This window comes from Bos javanicus, chromosome 11 (genome assembly GCF_032452875.1).
Source record: "Bos javanicus breed banteng chromosome 11, ARS-OSU_banteng_1.0, whole genome shotgun sequence".
Taxonomy (NCBI): domain Eukaryota; kingdom Metazoa; phylum Chordata; class Mammalia; order Artiodactyla; family Bovidae; genus Bos; species Bos javanicus.
Window position 1 is genome coordinate 30,875,701 of NC_083878.1, and position 24,670 is coordinate 30,900,370.

Here is a 24,670-nt window from a genome sequence, read left to right on the forward strand (position 1 = left end):
TAATAGGAAAGAAGTAGAGTCAGACTGATAACAGGAGTTGATAGTGGTGGGAGCTAGGAACCAAAGGAAGTCAGGAGTTGATAGGAAAGAGGAGTTAGGGAGGAGGCAGGAGTTGAGAGTGGCAGGGGCTAAGAAGTAGAGTTTGGGGCTTATAATGGGGGAATATAGAAAAGTAGACAAGATCATGAGTAGATACTGGCAGGAGCTGGGGTATAAAGAGTAACTGGGTCAGTTCATTCCTTCCTCTCATCAAAACCTTAGCGCCTCCTCACCTCACTCAAAGAGTAGCCATAGGCCCCTGACCTGGCTCTCGCCACCTCTCTGCCCTGCTCTGGGCCCTTCCCCTTGGCTCACTTGGCCACACTGTTCTCTTCTTTGTCCTTCCAACACGTGCAGATCCTGCCCAGTTCCCTCCAACTGGAATGCTCTTCCTGCTGATGCCCACACAGCTTTGCTCTCTCCTTTCTTTCAGGTATTTGCTTAAATATCACTTTTTCAGGACAGTCTTCCCTGACCATCCTCCTGAAAATACTAACTGCCCCTCCTGAGAACTCTCTTCGCCCAGCCAGCTAAGTTTCTCCACTCCACGACCATCTGGTGTAGTACATATTTTCTTTACTCATTTGATCCTTGTCCATCTTCCCCACTCTATGAAGGCAGAGACATTTGTCTTTTCTTACTCACTGCCGTTTCCCTGATGCCTAATTCAGTGCCTGGCACATAGTATGGACATACAGTTATTGGAAAAATCAATGAATGAATGAATAAACAGATGAACTGTACTACACTGCTCACTGTCTTTCTAGTACTTTTCTCATTTTTAATAATTATATTTATTTATTTTAAGTTGATTGATGATTGCTTTATAATATTGGTTTGATTCTGTCATACATCAACATGAATTAACCATAGATATACCTATGTCCCCTCCCTCTTGAAACTCCTACCCACCTCCCACCCTTTCCCACTCCTCTAGTTTAATACAGAACCCCAGTTTGAGTTCCCTGAGTCATACAGCAAATTTCCATTGGCTCTCTATTTTACCTATGTTAGTGTATGTGCTTCCATGCTACTCTCTCCATTCATCTTAATACTTTTCTCATTTTAAAGTCATGTGCCTGTTTATCACTTTGCCTGTTCATCATTCTTTCCCCTCCATAGTGTAATGTTTTTTTATAGGGCATCAACCAGAGCCCACCACTGTCTCTGCAGCGTGGTGCCTGGTAAACAGGATGTGTTCAAGCCGTGCTTGAAGGCATTAGTGATGGGGTGCCAGAGTAGGAAGTAGTGGTCCGGCACCTCTGCGAAGAGGTGAGGCGGCCTCTGCTGTGAGAGCTGCGGCGTGTTTGGAGCCCTCTTGCATTTCTCCTTGAAGTCTGGCTGCAGCTGCAATTGTTTTCTATAGGATGTTTCTGGCTTCCCAAGGCGTTGTCGGGAGACTACTGGTTCAATCTCCTGTTCGTCTTGATGTTCCCATGTGTCCTTATGTTCAATGCCCATTAACTGAGGGAACTTCGCTCTGCTCCTTGCATCCTCAGAGAGCCTGACACAACAGCAGCTCACTCAACCTTAATTCTCACGAGGGAATACCAGGGAACACCGGACCCCCTCTGCCAGCACGTGAAGAGGCCCGCCATATTTGATGCTGATTGAACCGTGTCTCACCCAAATTCATATGTTGAAGTCCTAACTCTCAGTACCTCAGAATGTGACCTTAATTGCAATAGGATCTTTCCAGAGGTAATCAGGTTACAATGAGATCATGAGGATGGGGCCTAATCCAATATGACTGGTATCTCTATACAAAGGGGGAAATTTGGAGACAGAGAAACACATCGAATACTCTGTGAAGACTAGAGTTCTACTGCCACAACCAAAGGGAGCTACCAGGAGCCAGGAGAGGTCTGGCATAAGTCCTTCCCTCGCCGCCCGCAGGAGAAAGCCGGCTTGCTGACAGCCTCGTTTCAGACTTGAGCCTCTAGAACTGCAGACAGCACAGTTCTGTTGTTTCAATCCCTAGTGGGTGGTGCTTTGTTAGGGTAGTCCTTTCCCATGCAGAGACTGGTTCCCCTGCAAACCCAGCTGGGGATGATGTGACTAGACACCCTGAACAGGCCTGTTGGGGTGCACCGGGCAAGGAGGGGAGGCGGCACCAGTGTACTCACAAAATGCTAGGCCCCGTGGCCCCCCGGAAGGCATCGTTGTGCATCTTCTCCAGGCGTGCATTTTCCTTTAGCTCCCTGTGGGGAAGGACAGAGCCCTTAGTGGGTTTTTCAGCTCATATGTGAACAGTCAAAGCTGTGCGCATGCACGTTCGGGCCAGCCCATGTATGTGGTGCTCGGGGGTGGAGGCGACAAGGAGGGGCTGTGGGTAAAATGCAAAAACGGCATTCTTGTCTTTGGCACAACTGTGAAATCTTGGGTGTTTGACTCTGCCCTTTCCCTGCAGTTTCCCCCTCTCTCAGTGGAACCCTTTGTCCTACCACTGAAAGCACTCCCACTGCTGCCCTGGAGCTGTGCACGTTTACTCCAGGCAGCTGGGCAGGGCAGAAATGCTGCTCCAGCGTTCTAGGCTGAAGGGTGCGGGTGCAGCGCGCTCTGTACCAGGCTCGCAGCCATCACGACCTTGGAGAGCTCAGTGTCTATTAATAGTAATATACTGAGGTTTGCAAATCTTAAAAGCAGCGTCCGTTCAGAGCTACCCCCTTTCACCGTGTTAACTGGACTTTTTGTTGCAGCTGTGTATTTCTCCTTGGGCCTCCCAGGTGGCGCTAGTGCTCAAGAACCTGGCTGCCAAAGCAGGAGCCATAAGCGACTGGGGTTCGATCCCTGGGTCGGGAAGATCCCCTGGACAAGGGCATGGCAACCCACTCCAGTATTCTTGCCTGGAGAATCCCATGGACAGAGGAGCCTGGCGGGCTACAGTCCATAGTGTCACACAGAGTCAGACATGACTGAAGTGACCGAGCATACATGCATGTACATTTTTTCGGTGGGTGACAAAGGGGAAGAAGAACAGTCTGTATAGAAAATTGCCTCCTACACCAGTCTCGGCTATGTGTCTGATCTCACTAGGTATGTGTGTTGTAGGGAAAAAAAGGGTTGAAGGCCACTACTCTTAAGGAACTCAAAAGCTGCAATAGGAGTAGCCACCTGAGGGCTTCTGTTCCTTTTAGGGCTTCCCTGGTAGCTCAGATGGTAAAGAATCTGCCTGTAATGCAGGAGACTGGAGTTCGATCCCTGGGTCAAGGAAGATCCCCTGGAGAACAGCTACCCACTCCAGTATTCTTGCCTGCAGAATTCCACAGCTTAGAGTAAACTTCTCAGGACCAGCTTGGCCTGGCCCCACTGAGCAGCTCCCATCTGGGCCCTGACGGTGCTGTCTCCAAGCACAGGCCCTTCTGGATGGACAAGGGAGCTGGGAAAGGAGTCCCTGGGCTCAGACTTGCCAGATCAAACTTTTGATCACTTTCTTCCTACAAGAGAAGGGTGGTATTTCAAAGAACTTTCTGGAAAATCCTGGACAATGGGCACAGTGTCCATTCGTTTTTGGCATGATGGTTTTGAACACGGGACATGATTCTTCTAGTAGCACTGTTACAGTGGTGAAAGAAATATACCAACACCCGCTGCCCCTCCCTTGCAAGATCCTGTGTAATTAGGCAGCTCATCTCATAGCTTTACATCTTCTTTATCATCTTTCTGCAAGACTCCACATCACCCTTGCCATTTAAGAACTGCAAAAGCCCCTGCATTTCACCCATTGGTGGCTGTTTTCCATATGCTTCTACTAAGCATTTTCCTTGGGAAGCCTCAGCCCTTTCATCACAATGCACCCGTCCGTCTCACATCGTCCCATCCCCTGGGTATATTTCCACTTTCAAAGCAATGAGGTTGTCAGAGTCAATTGGTATTTAAAATCTAAATCAAAAGAAAATTTCCTTCCCAAACCTCCCTGGCTCTTCTTCCTGATTTGGTTTGTTTTAATTATGTTCAGTTGTGGTCATAAATCATGGAAACCAGGCTCTGTGAGCAAATAATCCTCGTGTCAGCCAGGTCAAATTAACTGTTCAAATTTTATGACAGCTTTTCGCATGTTTTATTAAAACTCGGATCTTTCTGTATAATGATAACTCTGCGTTATGTAACTCGGCCAAAAAGAAATCAAATTTATCTACCACGTTTCCTGCAGGTTCCTTTGGGAACTCTCCCGAGTGGCATGGCCATCTAGGCATGAGAGACACAGGCAGGCAGGATGACCTTGTGAGGTACAGTGGGAGAACCCCCAGATTCCAGCCAAGGCTTCCTTAATGTGGGTGCCCAGGGAATGGTAGGGAGGGACTCTGGGACCCCTGGAGGTATCTGAGGGTAACCGTCTGAGGTTGCTCCCCTCCACCATATCTGCCTTAGTAACTAGCATATTTGAGGACTTTTCAGTGCTCTGGTGTCATTGTTCTGGACAGCTCTGGACAGGCCTCTACACGAGGAAGGGGTCAGAAATGGGGCTGGATTTATAGTTGGAACATTTTGCCCAGTTCTTTTGAAAACTATTCCCTCTGCCCTGCTCAAACCCTTCAGTGGGTCTCCTTCCCCTCAGAAGAGAATTCAGACCCCTTCCCATGGCCCCTCAGTCCTGACGCCTTGCTCCTGACACGTCTCCATGATGATCTCATCTAGTGTCCCTCTTGCTGACGGCCCTGCAGTCACACCAGCCTCCTCCCAATTCTTGGAGCTTATCAACTTCTTTTCTTGCTCAACTCAGGCCCTTTGCACATGCTGGTCCCTCTTTCTGTAATGTGCTTCCTCTCATGATTGCCAGGGCTGACCCCTTGTCATCCTTAAGACTCAGCCTAAATGTTATATCCTTGGTGAGGGCTGTCCCTGAGCACCTCACCTAGAGTCAGTCTCCTGGCTGTGGTCTCTCAGATCTCAGTAATGAGTTATTTTCCTTCACGGTATTTATCACTGCCTACAATGAGTTCATTTATTTTTTGCCTTTTGGTCCATCTCTTCTGCTAGAAACTTCATGAGGGCAGGGACTGTTCCCACTGTACCGCTGCAGACCCAGCCCTTAACACCGTGCCTCATATATTGGTGATGCTCAATAGATGTGACGTGTTGAATGAATAAATGAATGAAATAGGTTTGTGTTCTTGGCAAACTGATTTGTGATCTTGGTTTCCTCTTTCTTGAAACTATGAGGTATGGGGCATTCATACTAATGGGACTTTGGGACCTTTTGAAGTCCACACTGGTTTCAGTGCCTCTAAAGGGGTTGACCAGGACCTCCCTCCTTATGCCCTGCTTTCCCTCACCGCCCAAAGCTGCGCCCTGCTGGCTGCCTCCTCACCTCTGACTTTGCTCTGGCTTCTTTTCCTCATCTATTGCGTTCCCTTAATTGTACCCTCAGTCCTCCTATTTTTCCTCCTTGTGCAGCTGACCAGGGCCACACAGGACTTCACGTACCCCCTCTCCTCAGGGACTTCTGACTCTGTGTCTGCCCTGGTCTGCCCCTTCCCTCTGCTCTTCTAACCCTCTGCCCTTTCTGCTAACCCATCCACCAACCTTCCCTGAGCAGCCCTCTCATACTTTCTACCCCAGGACTTTCAAAGGCTTGTTTTCTACAGCAGAGTCCAAATTATTTACCCCAGCATCGAAGGTCCTTCCTGCTTTGTCCTTGATCCACATCTAGGACTTTTTAAATGCTACTATTTTCTGGGCTATGAGCACATCCTAAGCACCTTCCTCTGGGCTTTTCTTGTCCTCTGAACATAGCACATTTTCCTTCTATCTCTGCTTGTCCAAGTTAAGCCCAGCTCAAGGTCTGCGTCTCTCATGAGGCTTTCTCTAATTCCCTTCTCTTCTGCCCCTGAAATCCCAGAGGACTTTACCTCTCTCCAGCCAGGCACCATACTTTGCCTTCTGTTTTAGTAACTACTTAGTGTACAGTTTACATACCATTTAGGAGTGTTTCTTCCTAGGCTGTAAACTCCTGCAGGGCAAACACCAGGGCTTAGTCATCTTCGTTTCATCTCAAAATATAGCAGGTTCCTTCAAACACAGCTGAAGCCTGGCAAACACTCGTCAATACCAGTATGAGGCCTCTGGGAGTGCTGTGCCCGGAGAGGATAGGCCTCTGATTTTAATTCAGCAGAAACAGATTCAACTGGCCAGAGTGAAACCTGCATTGAATTCAAGTCCACCAGAAAAGGAGGGAAAATCTACTCCATGATAGGAAGGACAGCTTTTTAAAAAGCTGCCATTTCTTGAGCACTTAGAATGTGCCAGACCTGTGTTAAGTGCATGAAAACATAATCATATTTAGTACCATTCATTCATAATTAATTATGTAATACAGATAATAAGTGAGCACCTACTCTATGCTACACACTGTGCTAAGTACTGAGGATACAACACAGAGCTTTTCATTTTGGTGGGCTATCCTCCACACAAACCCATTAGCAGCTCCATTTTATGGATGAAACACTATGGTTTAGACTGGTTAAGTGACTTGCTCAAGATTAAGGTGATAAATGATGGAATTGGAATTTCAGTCCCAGTTAGTGACTGTTAGATCTGTTTTCTTAGCCACCAAGCTACATAACATGGTATCAGTATAATAGGGTCTTTAATTAATATTTATCATTAAAGTATGTAGTGTACTATATTTATACTTATGCTACTCAACTCCAGACTGGCAGCATTAGCATCTCCAGGGAGCTTGTTAAAGTTTCAGATTTTCAGGCCCCACCCTAGACCTACTAAATTAAAATGTCTTGGGGTGGGGCCTGGGATCTCTGTGTTAACAATCTCCATGTTATTATGTTTGTTAAAGTTGGAGAAGCACTGGTGAAGACCATGGTTTATACATGATAAGTGAAAGTGTTAGTCACTCAGTTGTGTCTGACTCTTTGCAACCCCATGGACTGTAGCCCGCCAGGCTTCTCTGTCCATGGGATTCTCCAGGCAAGAATACTGGAGTGGATGCCATTCCATCCTCCAGGGACTTTCCCGACCCAGGGATTGAACATGGGTGTCCCACATTGCAGGCAGATTCTTTACCGTCTCAGCCACCAGGGGAACCCAAGTTTATACATCTGACTTATTAATGATAAAAGCCTTTCCATCCATTTGCTCTCCTCAACTTTGGCTTTAGTTGCGCCTTTCACATGTTGTAAGGTTTTACTCTTGACAACTGTAGGGTGATGGTCATCTTACTTGGTACCTGTTAAGGTTCAAGCAGTGCACCCCTCCCTGCCCACCCCCTGCACCACCAGCTTTGTGAATGAGCCACTTTTTTTAGTAAAGGGGCCACAGAAAGAAAGAGAGGCTGAGGACAATGAAGGAAGCAACAGGGATGCTTCTCTAGAGTTGAAGGCTGTTCACAATGGGGACCAGGGTAGGGTGTGGTGAAAATGCAGGGCTCCCTCACCTTGTGAAAAATGAGCTCCTTACCCAGCCCTGCCCCCAGCCCCCGCAGCAGGGAGATGGGATTCTGTGTGGGCCTGTTGAGACTGATTAGGCTGGTAAATGGCCTTATCCAACATCTTTGCAGTGGGGCCAGGAGGAAGAATTTCTTCACTGAAATCGTGCTGCCTCTAACACACCATCAACCCAAGTGAGGGGACTAGAGAGGGGGGCTGTGAGATGGAGGAGCTTAAAGGAGGGTGTTGAATATTTCAGCAAACTGTCAACTTCAATGTATCCAGGCTGCATCTGTTTTTGATATCAGGGTGCTCTGGGGTTTCCAGTCAGCCAGTTGCCTAGTAACACTCATGCTACACTGAGGACCAGGCACTTGAAAGTTTATTTTTGTCCTGAGTTAGTTGCTGAAGATTGAATGTGATCTGGTAGCCAGAGTAATATTTCATTTTTATTCATGAGCTGGGGAAACAAGCACATACTTACAGGGAAATCAGCGTTGTCCCATTGAATGCATGACTTTGTATTTCTTCAAATCCATTTCCATATAGTTTTCTGAAGAGGGAGGAGAGAGATTTTAGAAACGAAAGAAACACAGTTTGGAATCACACAGTCTTCTTTCTGTGACATTTATTACTAAGATAATTACTGGCATTTACAATACGTAGCTCAGTTTTTCTAGCATTTTAGATCCTCAGGGCCCACTGAGATGAGACTGTTTCCTTGCTCCAGTTTACTTCCATCTCCACCACCAGCACCACTACTAATCTGTTAAATGTTTGGTAATAAACACTTAATAAAATATATGCACAATGTTCTGCATATATCTTATGAGTTAATCCTCATCGTCATTCCCACCATTCGGATCAGAAACCTAAGCCTTCGTGTTGCCGTGTAGCTTGCTTAAGGTCAGAGAAAACAGTGGCAGAACTGGAACTGGAGGCTTGAGCCATCTAACACTTAAGTCTTCCCTCTGGCTGTCCAGGCCAGTGTGGGTGTATGGGCTTTCCGGATCACTGAAAGCTGAGGGCAGAAGAAGGCTCCAGTACCGAGTTACTGTTTCTTTTTCTTAGATGAGTCTTTGGTGTTAGTGATGCCATATTTTGTTCCACAACCAAGATTTCAGGGTCTGTGAATAGTTATTTAAGACCCCTTGGATAGTGACATCAATTTAGTTGGGTGCAATCAGCATTTAACAAAATGAAATAGAACAAACCGGAAAATATTAGAGTATGTTGCATGTAATCAGGGCAGTGCTGTTTATGACATTTTGTGCCACCACTGTTTATGTTATGTACATAAAAGTATATGTATACATACATATATATTAATCTGCCCAGACTAAGACTAAGACTCAGTTCTAATCTGAGTTCAAAGACGCCTTAGAACACAGACGCTGGGAAATGTTAGAGCCAGAAAAGAACTTGGAGAGGAGCAAGGTGCATCCTTTCGCTTTACAAAGAAGGAACGGAGCTCAGAGAAGAAAGTGGCCTGTCTAAAGTCCACAGTTGGTGGAAATGAGACCAGAACACACTTTGGGGCTACTTCTAGCACATCACTTTTGCTGGTTGATGTGCCTTTTCTTCCCTGAAATATCCACATGGCCCCTCTTCCTCCTCCTATAGAATTACGTTTAATGTTATGTTCTTGGTGTGGCCTCTCCTGACTGCCCTATTTACCACCCTTCCCTTCCGCAGCATTCCAGCATTCTCCCTCTCCCTTCTCTGATTTACTTTATCAGCATCTGACCCATGATTATATTGTTGTCTACCTCTCCCAGCAGAATGTAACCTTTATGAGAACAAAAATTCAAATTATTCTGTTCACTACAGGATTACCTGTATGTAGAACAGTGCCTAGGACCTGGGAGGATTACAGTGAATATATGTTACATGAATTGAATGGACAAATGGTAATATATAAGATGAATTTCTCAGTGTAAACCATAGCCAAGCAAGTTGGAAAGCCACAGTCTCAAATGGAAATGTTTGTGTATGTTCTCCATAAACAATGGCTTAAGACTCAAGTAAGAAAGGGCTGTGGTGTGACGTAAAGTTAAGCTTCTGCATCTGGCAAGATGCTCACTTTGCTTTTCAGTGTTGCTGGCAGCTGCATGGGCTGTGTCAGGGACAGCCTGGAAGGGGTGACGTGACAGTCTCCCCCTACTCCTCAGGTGGCTGCTGTCTGCAAGGTTTCTCTGCTGCTGCTGCTGCTAAGTCGCTTCAGTCGTGTCCGACTCTGTGTGACCCCAGAGACGGCAGCCCACCAGGCTCCCCCGTCCCTGGGATTCTCCAGGCAAGAACACTGGAGTGGGTTGCCATTTCCTTCTCCAATGCAGGAAAGTGAAAAGTGAAAGTGAAGTCGCCCAGTCGTGTCTGACTCTTCGCCACCCCATGGGCTGCAGCCCACCAGGCTCCTCCGTCCATGGGATTTTCCAGGCAAGAGTACTGGAGTGGGGTGCCATCGCCTTCTCTGGCAAGGTTTCTCTAGCCTTTGTTAAATAAAACTAGCACAGGATTTCACTTCATTGTATCTGTCTGTGTATAATATGTATGTATATAGTGTGTGTGGGGGGGTGGGGAGGGTCCCTTCCTTTCCATCAACACAGCTGAGACAAACCAGCATATAAGTAAATATAGGTGGGACTCAGTGTTGAAGCATGGTATTTAGAGACTGAAATTCAGAAAATATAGAGATTACAAAATAATGAGTTCAGAAATTGCAGGGGATCGTATTTAATTCATTTTGTAAACCGCCCAGATCTCTCATAATGCTATTATCTAGCAGGAGCTCAGTCAACAGGCTGGCGGCAGCAGTAGCCTTGCCCTGCCACGGGAGAAAGAGCCTTGTCTGGCTCCCTCTGCTCTCACAGTTCTCCTGTTTCCAGTTTCACACATGAGCTCTTAACTGTGTTTGGTAATGGATGATCGGATGCCATTTTCAATGGTTTCCTTCACCATTTATATTGTAGAATCTGAGGGGATTGGTATTTGGATTATGTCTGTTGTCTTGTGCAATTACACACAACCTTCTTACCTCCTCCACACAATCCCACTAGAATTCTCTTTTTCTTTTACACTTTGTCACCCGCTTGTCATCTTAGGGGCTGAATGCCTTTATAATAATCTCTTTTAGATGAAGAAATCATACCTGTCTCTTCTCTGAACTTTTGAAATTGGATCTTTTAGAGTCTAGTCTACTGTTTGTCGAATCTGCCTCCTCCATCCATTGACTCCGCATCATCTGGAGTTGCTGGCCAGAAATTCAGACTCAGACCTACTGACGAGGTGCCCTGCAGACCTAGAGTCAGAACCTGGCTGTGGTAGCCAGTAACATGCACATTTTTTGGAAGTGCGTATTATTTTGTCATGAGTTACTTTCCTTTTTAACAAGTAATTATCTTTTGGCTGCACTGGGTCTTCACTGCTGTGCACAGGCTTCCTCCAGGTGCAGCAAGCGGGAGCTACTCTAGTTGTGGTGCACGGGCTTCTCATCGCAGTGGCTTCTCTTGCTCCGCTGTGGAGCACAGGCATGCGGGCTTCAGTTGTTGTGGCTCCTGGGCTCTAGAGCACGGGCTCAATAACTGTGGTGCACAGAATTAGTTGCTTCGCGGCATGGGGGATCTTCCCAGGTCAGGGACTGAACCCATGTCTCCAGCATTGGCAGGCGAATTCTTAACCACAGTGCCACCAGAGAAGTCTGCAAAGGCACTTTCATAGCAAGCTCTCCCAGTGAGCTTTGGGCATGCCACTTTGCGACCCCTTGCCCTAGGCTGTATGTAATAGGATGCTGCAGCTCTCATTGTTTTCATGGTGCAAATCAGATGGTCTGTTGGACAGCACTGAGTCCAGAGTCTGGTCCTGCCTTCTTAGTGGTGGAGCTCCATTGTAGGAAAGGTAGTCCCTACTGTGCTTCTTGCAAAGCAAAGCTGCCAGCACTTGTCTGAATGCCCAGTCCTCACCACTTTTGATACATCTTAGGATCTTCCAGTTGACTTTTTTGTGGGGCCTACAGTGCCATTGCTCTAAGCACAGCCTTGCAGGTAAGTCTGCAAGCCCCAAACCCAAGCCTTACCTGCCCTTGAATCCTAGCTCTACTGCTTATGAACTGAGTTGCTTTAGGCAAGTTACTTAACCTCTCCGAGTCTCAACTTCCTGATCTGAAAATAGGGATGATAATAATAGTCTTGAGCTCAAAACACTGTTGTATAGATTAAAACAATATACATACATTAAGTGCTTAGAACTAGGTTCTGGAACAAAGTAAATGCTTAGTGTGTTGCTCCTATGATAATTATTATTATCATATTTAACAGTGGCTTCCAGATCTCTGGCAGAACAGAGGGAAAGATGTCCCTTTCCATGCTCTGAACAGCCTGTCTTGAAATGCAGTGACCTGTTAAATTGAACTGTCATTCTCCTCTGCTGAGGTGGGGGCCTTTCTTCTCCTGGATGGAGCAGGTCAGCTCAATGGCCTGGGCTGCTCCAAATGTACTCATTCCCTGGGGGCCCTCAGCCACCTCTGGTCTATGTTGGCATCATTGCATTTTTGTACTTGAACATTTTTCCTGTCTTAAAAAAAATTTTTTTTTTTATACTCTGGGTTCTGCTTCTTCCAACTTTCCAAAGAATCTGGCTCACTATTTCCTTTTCAGCTGCTGTTCTTCGGCTCTGTTCTTAACATTTGCAGACAATAGAATGTGCTGCCTTGTTTTGATTAAATGAGTGGAGAAATTACAGATGTGAGTGGAAAACCTCACGCTGTCAGCCTGCAGAATGCTTTAAATGCCCTTTAAAACATCTGGAGAGTCACTTCAGATCGTTTTCTCCAAAGCATCATGGTGTCAGAATTAAATGAGGAGGGCTTCCTTTGCCTTGAGGATGCTGTCACAGGCATAGAAATGAATTTTTCTCTCTCATCTATTACAATAACTGCACCTTACTTTAAAGCATTGTCTAGGTTCTCTATTCAAATGTCAGAAATTGTGACTCAGAAAGAGTGGCACCTTTTTATTCAAAATAAGATTCGGGCTTTAGAACTTCATCACAGATGACACTCTAATTCTGAATGCTGCCTTATAGCAAACCCTAACTATTCCTGGGGCTTTAAAAGTATTTCTGGGGTTATAGTAGCAGTCTCAGACATTCTGCCATAGTTCCCACTCAGATCATGAAGCCAACTTGTTTTTGAATGATTTCAAAGAAGAAAGCTTAGCTTAGGTTTATAGATCCTCAGGGTCTCAAAGAGTGCCCCCACTGAATGGGGAAGTATCACATACCTTAGGATCTGGGGTCCTCCCATGTCTTTATTGAGGACACAAGATACATAAGATCCATGTCCTTGCATGCTTAGTCACTGAGTCGTGTCTGACTCTTTGCAATCCCATAGACTGTAGCCTGCCAGGCTCCTCTGTCCATGGAATTTCCCAGGCAAGGATACTGGAGTGGGTTGCTATTTCCTCCTCCATCCATGTCCTTGAGAGGATCGTAATCTCAGTGAGTGAAAACATGAAGTAATGAAAGAATAATACAAACCAGGAGACATTCCCTGTGAGCATGTGTGGTGTGCAGAAATGAGAAGTCTTGGAGAAGTTCTCTGGGGTTAGAGAAGTCAGAGAAGCTGCATGGTGGACTCAGACCTTGTGGAATCACTAACACACTCTTCTAGAAAATCTGCCCTGTGGTGGTATATCTGTAAGCAAATTTTTATCAGATGACCATGCAAACACCATCCTAAAGAAGAGGGATCCTAAAATCACCACTTTCTTCTTATAATACTTTGCTGAAATCCTTTTATATCTGAATACTTCTTCATGCATGAAGACACTGCTTCAGTGGGGGCCCTGGCAGTGGTCGTGTGGATAACTGTCTCTGGTCACTGCTGGATGCTGCCATGACCCTAGTTTTGGATGTTCATCAGAACTCTCCCATATTTGTGGGACTCACATTCTCTGTAGCAAGGAATTCCTCCCTCTGATATGAGCACACCTCTTGCTTTTCAGCAGTACTGAGTTTTTATGTTTCCCTCCACTACGGCCAAGTTCGTGCCAGCTTACCATATGCAACAATAAAAAGGTGACATGCATTCAAAATAATAATGATAGCAATGGAGAACAATACATTGAATAACATTTTTGAAAAATCCATGTTTTGTAGTGATACTTAAAAAGAGAGAAAGAGAGGAGAATGAAGAAAAAAAAACAACCCTTTTTTATACAGAAGAGTGCTGGCTGATAAATGTAGAGGAGTGATACATTTAAAATTACCATTTTATAGCTCTCTATAATAACTGAATAATGAATGAATGCTGAAACAATTAGGTGAAAGGTTGTTGGCCAATGGATGGTCACATGAACTCAAAGTATCCCATGATGGTTTGCTGAATTATGACAAAGGGAGAAACATGCCCTTACAATGAAGAGGTCTGGCAGTACCTCCATAGCCAAATGGCCAAGGAGTGGCATCGAGTGACATGATGCACCTCCTGGTCTGATGCAGAGAGAGACATTTAACATCTAATCAGGACAGTATAGTTGGAGGAGTCCAGACAACTGGCCTAAGCCCTCAAAGGAATTTGTGTTTTGCAGAGCAGAGGAAGTCAGGAGGGCAGTTCTCAGGGGGTGAGGTTGGGAGGACTAAGGGACATAACAGCAAAAATGCTATGGATAATGTTTGAATTCTGAGTTTTAAAAAAAATCTGTCGACATTTTCATTTGAACACAGACTGTAAGTTGGATGATGTCATTAAATCCATGTTGATTTTCTTAGGTGTAATGGTGTTGTAGTTCCAGAGAATGTTTCTGTTTAGGGAAATAAATGCTGAAGTATTTGGAAGTATCATGTCTATAAACTTCTTTTGGATGGTTTGGCAAAAGGGAAATGTGTTGTATATATTTACATATACAGGACGGCGTGGATGTGGCAAGACGATGATAGTAGGTGAAGCTAGGTGAGATGTGCAGGGGTGTTCATGGTGCTGCTCTTTCCTTTCGTCAGTGGAAAGACAAATGAAAAGTGATTCTATTTGTCAGTTAAATTTTTCAAAATAAAAAAAAAGTATTTAAAAAGAGATGATGAGACACGTTTTCATGATGGTGTGAAATAATCGGCTTGCTAAATATGAGCTTTTAAGTGGTGATACAGTGTGGTTGTCACAATGTGACTGAATTGAGTTTGCACGAGGAGGTATGAGTAGTGCCATTGGAAAGTTTGTCACGGGTCTGTGACTTGGCTTAAACCAGGTGGACTTAGAGCCAGGGCTAATGCCCAGGCTTTTCTACTTGAGGGCCCAACAATCTCCTCACTGCAGCTCATCGCGGGTGCAGCCAGGGATCTTGTCCTCCTTTGCCGGGCCACCCTTCTCTGAAGGGTCTTAGAGAATTGATTGCCATGACCTTTCCTTCTCTGTGAGGAGTTCAGATGTGAATCAAGGTTGACTCCTTTTTTGAGCCTGGTATGACAAGTCATTTAGAATATTGTAAAGGTGGTGCAGCCAAATCCTGCTCATTCAGGGTGGGGGGCATTTCAAGGTAGCCTCTTGAGGAGATTTAATGAAAAGCCAAATGGCTTTAAAGGGACATAAGAGCATAATGCATAGTTTTAGCATTAGCCCCACTGAGCTTCTCCAGCATCAAGTGAAGTGTTTTGTTTTCATTAAAAGAGCTCACAGTTGGTAAAGATCTGGGCGGGGGGAGGGCAGGAACGCTTCCATAAAAAGCGAAATCTCAACTACAACTAATAATGAGAAGAGAAGGCTTGCCTTCATTATTTTCTAATTAGAGAGTTGAACTTTATAGCTGAGGAAATAAGGTTTTCCTCTTTGAATGTAATACCCTTTTTCAGCGGGGTGCTCCACACGATTCTTCATGTACAGAAAGGCCCATTCAGCTGAGAATAAGTGCCAAGCAAATGACTAATCACTCCCTTCCAGATGAAGGGCCAAGAGTGAGGAGGGAGATGGAGGCACAATCCCTCATGGGCTCCCTGGGCGAGATGGAGCTGCAGTCCTCGTTAACTTCAGAAGTGGGGCAATTAGGCCCTGCTGGTAGGCACTATTCTTCTTAAAATCATAACTAAAATAAGTTAATGGCCCCTAATAAAAACACTGTGCAGCTCCTGTACACTGTACAAGATGCTGAAATGTGACGTGTGAGAAGAAATCGTTGGTTTCCCCTTGGGTTTTGTGAGGCGGCCCCATCGTGTGAACTCATAGACCCCCATGGCTTATCTCAACATTCATTTTCTTATTGGTCTTCTTCCCCATCTTCTGTTCTTCCTCCCATTCTCGTTGCACTCCTCTCCCATGGCTGTGCTTATATCTGGGAGGAGTCCTTGCTACTGTTTTCCTGATTACTTTCAGATTTAGGTCAGAATCAGAGGAAGTCTTGGCTATTTGTGATCTTTGAATAAAAGCTCTTCTACTGAGTGGTTTCTTCTTAATACTTTTTTTTCAGGGTTATTTCTAAGCTGTTAGCCCCTTAACCCTGCATTGAAAATGCTCTGCAATCCAGTGTTTCCTCCACCCCCCCATTCATCTAAATGTCTTTTCCAACTGCCAATAGATATGCCTCATCCTCTTTTCCTCCTTCCCACCGCCATGCTTTTGCTCATGTTCACTTGGAATGTTCACCCCCTTTTTCTCTGTATATGGTACCACATTAATGGTTAAGACCATGACTCTGGAGCCAAGACTGTCTGAGACTAAAGCTTGACCTGGGGTGAATTACTTAACTTCTCAGTGTCTTGGTTGCCTCATCTAAACATGGGGTGGACAGTCCCTACCTTGTAGGGTTGCAAGATTTAAATGAGTTTTTAAAAAAGTACTTTTAAACAGTGTAGGCACTTAATAGGAGAAGGCAATGGCACCCCACTCCAGTACTCTTGCCTGGAAAATCCCATGGACGGAGGAGCCTGGTAGGCTGCAGTCCATGGGGTCGCATAGAGTCAGACACGACTGAGCGACTTCACTTTCACTTTTCACTTCCATGTATTGGATAAGGAAATGGCAACCCACTCCAGTGTTCTTGCCTGGAGAATCCCAGGGACAGGGAAGCCTCGTGGGCTGCTGTCTGTGGGGTCGCACAGAGTTGGACACGACTGAAGTGACTTAGCAGCAGCAGCAGCAGGCACTTAATAAGTGCTATATAAATATTAGCCACTTTTATCATATTTACTCATACAGGTGCCACTGATTCTGCAAGGTCTCACTCAGGTCTGCAGCCTGACTTCTCAGCCTAAGAGAACCTCTCCAAGACTTCTCATTTCTGTGTACCACACACTCACAGTGAATGTCTACTGGCTTGTATTATTCTTTCATGTTTTCTCCCATTGAGATTGTGAGCTTCCCAAAGACATGGGTCTTACATGTCTTTTGTGTCTTTGGTAAAGACATAGAAAGACCCCAAATCCTAAGGCATGCAGTGCTCTGTAAATGCCCTGTTCCTGACAGGGGACATGATGAATGAGTAGTTCCTGATCCATAGGTGATGGTGAGTCAGAAAGGCTTTATGAACAGCTAGAAGAGCTACAGTACCTGAGGGAAGTGGAGGAGTAGAAAGACTCTAGAGAAGTTTTTCTAGGATCTAGACTCCTTTCTGATGTGTAAGAGATGCAAAGTAAGAATTTGAGTTATTTTGAAATTATTTCTGGTTGCTGCTCTGTATTCTTTTGATTGCAACACTCTTGAGTCCAGGCTGTATTGGCCACAGTTTTGTAACATGATAACTGTATGTGTAGAATTATACTTACGCACAGTAAAAGCAAAATGGCTGTCTGGGGAGGCCTTACAAATAGCTGTGAAAGAAGAGAAGTGAAAAGCAAAGGAGAAAAGGAAAGATATAAGCATCTGAATGCAGAGTTCCAAAGAATAGCAAGGAGGGATAAGAAATCCTTCCTCAGCGATCAATGCAAAGAAATAGAGGAAAACAACAGAATGGGAATGACTAGAGATCTCTTCAAGAAAATCAGAGATACCAAAGGAACATTTCATGCAAAGATGGGCTCAATAAAAGACAGAAATGGTATGGACCTAACAGAAACAGAAGATATTAAAAAGAGATGGCAAGAATACACAGAAGAACTGTACAAAAAAGATCTTCATGACCCAGATAATCACGATGGTGTGATCACTCACCTAGAGCCAGACATCCTGGAATGTGAAGTCAAGTGGGCCTTAGGAAGCATCACTACAAACAAAGCTAGTGGAGGTGATGGAATTCTAGTTGAGCTATTCCAAATCCTGAAAGATGATGCTGTGAAAGTGCTGCACTCAATATGCCAGCAAATGTGGAAAACTCAGCAGTGGCCACAGGATTGGAAAAGGTCAGTTTTCATTCCAATCCCAAAGAAAGGCAATGCCAAAGAATGCTCAAACTACTGCACAATTGCACTCATCTCACATACTAGTAAAGTAATGCTCAAAATTCTCCAACCCAGGTTTCAGCAATATGTGAACCGTGAACTTCCTGATGTTCAAGCTGGTTTTAGAAAAGGCAGAGGAACCAGAGATCAAATTGCCAACATCCACTGGATCATGGAAAAAGCAAGAGAGTTCCAGAAAAACACCTATTTCTGCTTTATTGACTATGCCAAAGCCTTTGACTGTGTGGATCACAATAAACTGTGGAAAATTCTGAAAGAGATGGGAATACCAGACCACCTGATCTGCCTCTTGAGAAATCTGTATGCAGGTCAGGAAGCAACAGTTCGAACTGGACATGGAACAACAGACTGGTTCCAAATAGGAAAAGGAGTGTGTCAAGACTGTATATTGTCACCCTGTTTATTTAACTTATATGCAGAGTACATCATGAGAAACATTGGACTGGAAGAAACACAAGCTGGAATCAAGATTGCCGGGAGAAATATCAATAACCTCAGATATGCAGATGACACCACCCTTATGGCAAAAAGTGAAGAGGAACTAAAAAGCCTCTTGATGAAAGTGAAAGTGGAGAGTGAAAAAGTTGGCTTAAAGCTCAACATTCAGAAAACGATCATGGCATCCAGTCCCATCACTTCATGGCAAATAGATGGGGAAACAGTGGAAACAGTGTCAGACTTTAGTTTTTTGGGCTCCAAAATCACTGCAGATGATGACTGCAGCCATGAAATTAAAGATGCTTACTCCTTGGAAGGAAAATTATGACCAACCTAGATAGCATATTCAAAAGCAGAGACAGGAGAGGGACAGGGTGGGAAGATTTGGGAGAATGGCATTGAAACATGTATAATATCATATATGAAATGAGTCGCCAGTCCAGGTTCGATGCACAATACTGGATGCTTGGGGCTGGTGCACTGGGACGACCCAGAGGGATGGTATGGGGAGGGAGGAGGGAGGAGGGTTCAGGATGGGGAACACATGTATACCTGTGGCGGATTCATTTCGATATTTGGAAAAACCAATACAATATTGTAAAGTTTAAAAATAAAATAAAATTAAAAAAAAAAAAACAAAAGCAGAGACATTACTTTGCCAACAAAGGTCCGTCTAGTCAAGGCTATGGTTTTTCCTGTGGTCATGTATGGATGTGAGAGTTGGACTGTGAAAAAGGCTGAGCACTGAAGAATTGATGCTTTTGAACTGTGGTGTTGGAGAAGACTCTTGAGAGTCCCTTGGACTGCAAGGAGATCCAACCAGTCCATTCTGAAGGAGATCAGCCCTGGGTGTTCTTTGGAAGGAATGATGCTAAAGCTGAAACTCCAGTACTTTGGCCACCTCATGCGAAGAGGTGACTCATTGGAAAAGACTCTGATGCTGGGAGGGATTGGGGGCAAGAGGAGAAGGGGACGACAGGATGAGATGGCTGGATGGCATCACTGACTCGATGGACGTGAGTCTGAGTGAACTCCGGGAGTTGGTGATGGACAGGGAGGCCTGGCATGATGTGATTCATGGGGTCACAAAGAGTCAGACATGACTGAGCAACTGATCTGATCTGATCTGACAGTAAAATTACTAATCAAATGCAGTGCACCATTGATAGCAATTTCTAGAATCCATTGTATAAAAGACAATCCTCTGAGATGGTCTCTTCTCTTGTTTCACAACTAGCTCCTCATCTCTGCATCATCAGCACATGCTCTCTCTTTCTTTAAGGACATTTAAGGTCATTGATTGTCTTATCATGATCCTGCCGTGGAATGTAACCGAAGCAGAATGAGTGAGAAGATGTGGATGTGGGAGCAGAATTGAACACGGGTCACCGGGCTTTGGAGATAAATGAGACATGGTGTCCAGGATTCTGCCTCTGAATGGTGGAGCCAAGGAAGGTGGTTCATGTGAAGAGGGCAGGGATCTAACGGGAAGGAAGTCAGGCAGGTGTACAGTGAAGAGAATAAGTTGGGTTATCTTAGCTCGAACTTTAATGTGATGTGAATCACTTCGAATCTATTAAAATGCAGATTCTGAGTCGGTGCGTCTGGGATGAGCCTGAGAATCTGCGTTTCTTACCAGCTCTCAGAAGACACTATAGATGCTTGTCCATGGACCATATATTTAGTAGTGAGGCCTTACGAAAGAGCATGGAAGGGATTGGCTTATGTGCCTGGTACCCTGATGAGTGACTGCCAGATGAGAAGACATTATTTTCAAGTATGAAAGGATGTAGGGAATGGGCATAGTTGGTGTTCCTTCAGAAACAAAGTAAGCAGGTTCCAAGGAGAAGGTGAAAAATAACTGAGAGAGAGAGAGAGAGAGAAGGAGCAGGGTCCTTTGATCAGCTACTCTACCTACTTGAAGAATACCCTTCCAACCTCTTCTCAGTTGAAACTTGAAATTTTTGTGCTCTCTTGTTACCAGGGCAGTCACTGCTCTCCAGGCTGTCTGTTTTTAGCTTCAAAGCAGTCCATCGATGTAGTGAACAATTTCATCAGCTGGAAATTCGGTCACTGTAAATCCTCAGGGCCCATTTGATTAATTTTGAACTTAATGGGTTGGTTGGCTGTCACAGGAACAGATGACCTAGCTGCCATCCCACATGACTCCTCTCACCCTTGGCATTTTAGGTCAGAAAGAATGTCAGCAGCGAGTTAGGAACGTGATGAAAGATAAGAAAGAGCCCACCTCAAGCTAGAAGTGGGAATAGTAGGAGCTGCATGGCAGGGCCTGAATTTGCGCATTTACTTACAGCGTTATGGATTCGTTATTCATCCCTTGAAAAGCATTTCTTGGTATGGTGGTTATGTGTAAGTTATCACAAATTTCCCTTGAGGAATGAAATGAGAAATATTTACTTTCTAAATTTCAGCTGCAAATAGGAAACTCTTATGCATAGCAATCAGCCTGGTACTTACAGAATGAAATTAAATTCAGAGGAGAAGATCTTCGTAACATCTGGAAGCTTGTGGATGCCTGTATTACAGATGCTTCTGTGATTTGGGGCAGGATGGGAATGTGGGCAGAGTGAGTATAGGGGATTGTTACTAAGGAATAAAGATAAAAACAGTAGAAAGACACTATGCAGATAACTCTTTTCACTAAAATGTGGAGTTTGGCTCTCTCAGTAACACTTCTGGCTGTTGAGGATCAGAATTAAAAGCCCCTAACACTATGGGGGAAGTTGCTCCTTTTAGAGATCTAAGGGATGGGGCCAAACTCTTCTGTCTTTCTCATTCGCATTTGTATTTCCAGCTTGTCTTTTTCCTATTGCATCAATTGCAGTTTCCTATTGTATTGCGTTCCATTTCCTTTTGCTAATTAGTATATTCTGTGTTCTTAATGGTTCTAGAAAGCATCTCTCACTTTAGAACAGGTTTTAACTCAAACACTTCAGGAAGATTAATCTCCATGTGAGAAATCATATCCTCATTATTAAAAATCTCCCTTTATTTAGCTACCTTACGATTCAGGGAGTTCTTCCCTGTATTTCACTGATCATGGAACATTCTTTTGGTTTTGGAGCTACTCAAGGCTCTTCCTCTTTTCCTCCCACCTTTTACTTAGCCTTCAAAGAGGAGTGAGACTTCAGTGATAGGTTAGATTGAAGGATATTTTATTACACAAGAATGGGAGTCCTTGAGAGGAGTCCAGCGTCTGGATCTTCCCAGCCGAGTTTTAAATTCACCAGTCATGGATTGTGGACAGCTGAACTGAACTGCCCAGCACTCTGGTGATGAAGAAAGGAGTCCAGGTTTCTCTTTTGGCTCTCTCTGGTTCTCCTCCCTACCTGTTACCCCAGATCACATGGAATCCTTGTCCTCTCTGTGACTGGTGAAGGCAGTGTGGGCTTGGACTGCAGTGTGTACTGGGTTGGGGGAATATTGTATTTTAGGGGTGAAGATGCTGTTTAATAAAAGCAGTGATTCTTAGATAACAAGGGGCTGCAGTGGTCAAATTTGGTTTGGGGATTTTCTTATGTTTTTCCAATGTATTTGATACTGCAGATGCTTATGCATCCTGTAGATCCCTTGGAGGTCTGGAAAAGCAGTACACTTGAGTTAGGAATTGTCATCCAGAGTTAGAGCAGCCAAAGGGGCTATGCTCGTGGCCCAGGGCAGGGCTGCTAGAGGTGGTGGACTTTGCTTCCTCTGGGGATTTTATGAAATTTAATTCATCAGGAAGAAGAGAGAATGGACATCTATATCAGAGGGTTAAATGTTCATTTTTTTGTCTGTGAATAAATGATTACTTGATATGTGAAAAGATCCAGGGTGACTAGTTTATAGATTTGTATCCCGTTACAGGATTCTTGTTTTGCTGGCAAGGTGATGAATCTGCTAGGCTACAGTGGTAGTCAACTTGTAATGCTAACTAGTGGGCTTAATAAGGTTTAATGGGAAATAGAAAATAACAGTTTGGTTTCTATGGCACAAGGCCTACTCAAGGCAATACTTTAAAATTCGCTGAGTGAATGAACGAACACATGAGGGAAATGAGGTCAGGAATTTTTAACCATGGATGGGGGTCAAATCAGAACTGCCTCTCCACTTTCACCTGTGCCCTGTCTATATCACCACCTCACCTTAGAGAGTCCGACTTACCCTTTTTAAAGTGTCCTGACCTCCCTGCCCTATGCCCACCATCACTTTGAAAATCATTGCAAGGGGGTGATATCCTTCTTGGAGGTTTGGGACAAAGAAAACGTCGGGAACCACTTACATGTATTCAAAAGCACCCAGCATAGTGGTTAATAGGAAGTGCTGATTAGCTTTTAATCAGAAAGCTGAAGACAGACATGCAAATAATGCTAAGTATGTGGTTTAAAAATTCTTCCCAACCTTTTAACTGTTTAAGTTTTCATCAGATGCCCACATCCCCTGCCCCTATTGCTTAAAAAGGAAAATTCCTCACAGGTATTTTAACCGAGGGAGATTTGTAAACGCTCCAGCCTCAATGTGCACCAGGTTTTTAGTGTTCTGGATCAGTCTGTAAAGAGAAATGGAAAAACAGGCAGCAGTTTAATAGACGTGCTTTATTTGGACTGCACAAGGCCATGGTCACCAGAGGGTGCTGGCTGAAAATGGCACCAAGAAAATCAAGTGACTTTCTTGTGCTTGAGGGGTGCTCCCGAGACCCTCGGGGTAGAAACGGGATGATGAGAGCCCGCCGGCTACTGCCAGGAGTTCTGCTTTCAACCTCTTGCTGAGATAAGTGTAAGCATTATAGCTGGGAGTCTGTTCCATTCTGCCTGCTCTCCTTCCTGCCCCCGAGTAATAACCAACATCCAGGGCTCCTGGCCAGCTAGATCCTGCCCAACCATGGAGCCAGCACACTGGGGGTGACGGGCAATTTCACTCTCAAGAGAAATGAATGAATTGGCTGTTTGCTCTTGGAGACAAACTGGTCATCTTCGTAGTGGCTGGCAGTCACACTGACCGGTTATTCAGATGGGCACTCAGCCTTTGGAATAGCCCAGGGCTGATGCTAGGGGCTTGCATTTGGGGGTTTTTACATCCATTCTATAGATAATTGGTTGTGTGATGATGCCAGGCCTTCTAACGTCCCTGACCTAGTGCTCCCTACTGTAAAATTAGAATAATAATAGCACTTCCTCTGCCTCACAGGTTGGTAGGGAGTAACATAACAGGTAGAGATAATGCACAAGGCAGGGCTTGGCAAAACGGAAAAGCACAGCACTGCAGTGGTATTAATGCCTTTCCTCCTAGTTCCCCAGTGACTTTGAAAAGCAGCTACATTTACTGTCTACTATGGATTCAATAAAAGGTCAGTAAATGTCTCTGGCTTTTTAAACCCAGGCAACAGCCACGGAAGGAAATGATAATTCCTCTTGTTCTGTAGAGAAAATCTAGAGTATTGGTTAGGTGGATGGACTCCGGTGTCAGCTTGGTTTAACAGGCTGGTGTTACTAGTCGTATGACCTTGGATGCATCACCTGAAGCCTGACTTCCTCATAGAGTGGGGTTTGAACGGTGAATGTGCGCGTCTGGTTCACAGTGAGCCTTCCAGTGTTGACAACAGTGGATGAAATCAGGACGCTGAATGACTGGTCTCTAATCACAGAACTGAGAAGTAGCAGAGCTTGGAGGTGAACACAGCTTTTCCAACTCCAAGTCTAGCGTGTATTCCACCTTACTATAGTTTCCCATCATGGTGTCGATTTCTGTCCTTTACATCCCTTTGATTCTTTAGAGGTGAGGGACTTTTTGTTGAAATTAACTTTACAACAACTAAGTCAAGCAGTCTTGGGCCATATAAGACATTAGGTGGGTAGGATGGAAAGAACTTCTGTTTCTTAAGACTCTTTTGGAATCTGACCACTCATCCATCCATTCATTGAACAAACATTTATTGAATACCTCCATGTACCAGGCACTGTTCTAGGTGCTGGAGATCCAGCTGTAAACAAGGCAAAGAGAGCTGTGGGGAGCTGACATTCTAGTCTCAGGGCCTTCCTTTCCTTAGAGCACTTTATTTTTCTTTCTGTATTAATAAATTGATACTTTATCTATCTATAAATTGATACTTTATCTTTACATCTATATAAAGATAGATATCTTTATTTATTAAATAAAACTGCTTTACATCATGAGCAGTTTTATTTATCTCAAGCTGCTGTGGTTCAACATTGCTTGGGAAGTCTGTTAAAATGGATGCTTGGGGCTAGTGCACTGGGACGACCCAAAGGGATGGTATGGGGAGGGAGGAGGGAGGAGGGTTCAGGATGGGGAACACATGTATACCTGTGGCGGATTCATTTTGATATTTGGCAAAACTAATACAATTATGTAAAGTTTAAAAATAAAATAAAATTAAAAAAAAAAAGAAAAAAAAAACTACAGATTTTCAG

The 24,670-nt window shown here is 44.5% G+C and overlaps 1 protein-coding gene across 2 annotated transcripts in view; it reads right to left on the reverse strand.

Annotated features, from left to right (window-relative positions):
- Positions 1-24,670, reverse strand: part of LHCGR (luteinizing hormone/choriogonadotropin receptor) — a 65,865-nt gene that overhangs the window by 16,175 nt on the left and 25,020 nt on the right. For both annotated transcript variants that reach the window (XM_061432307.1, XM_061432308.1), the window contains exons 4-8: positions 22,714-22,788; positions 20,718-20,792; positions 20,552-20,629; positions 7,909-7,977; positions 2,166-2,240 (exon numbers count right to left, since the gene is read on the reverse strand). In XM_061432307.1, coding sequence (XP_061288291.1) covers positions 2,166-2,240; positions 7,909-7,977; positions 20,552-20,629; positions 20,718-20,792; positions 22,714-22,788 — 372 coding nt within the window. The remainder of the gene's footprint in view (positions 1-2,165; positions 2,241-7,908; positions 7,978-20,551; positions 20,630-20,717; positions 20,793-22,713; positions 22,789-24,670) is intronic.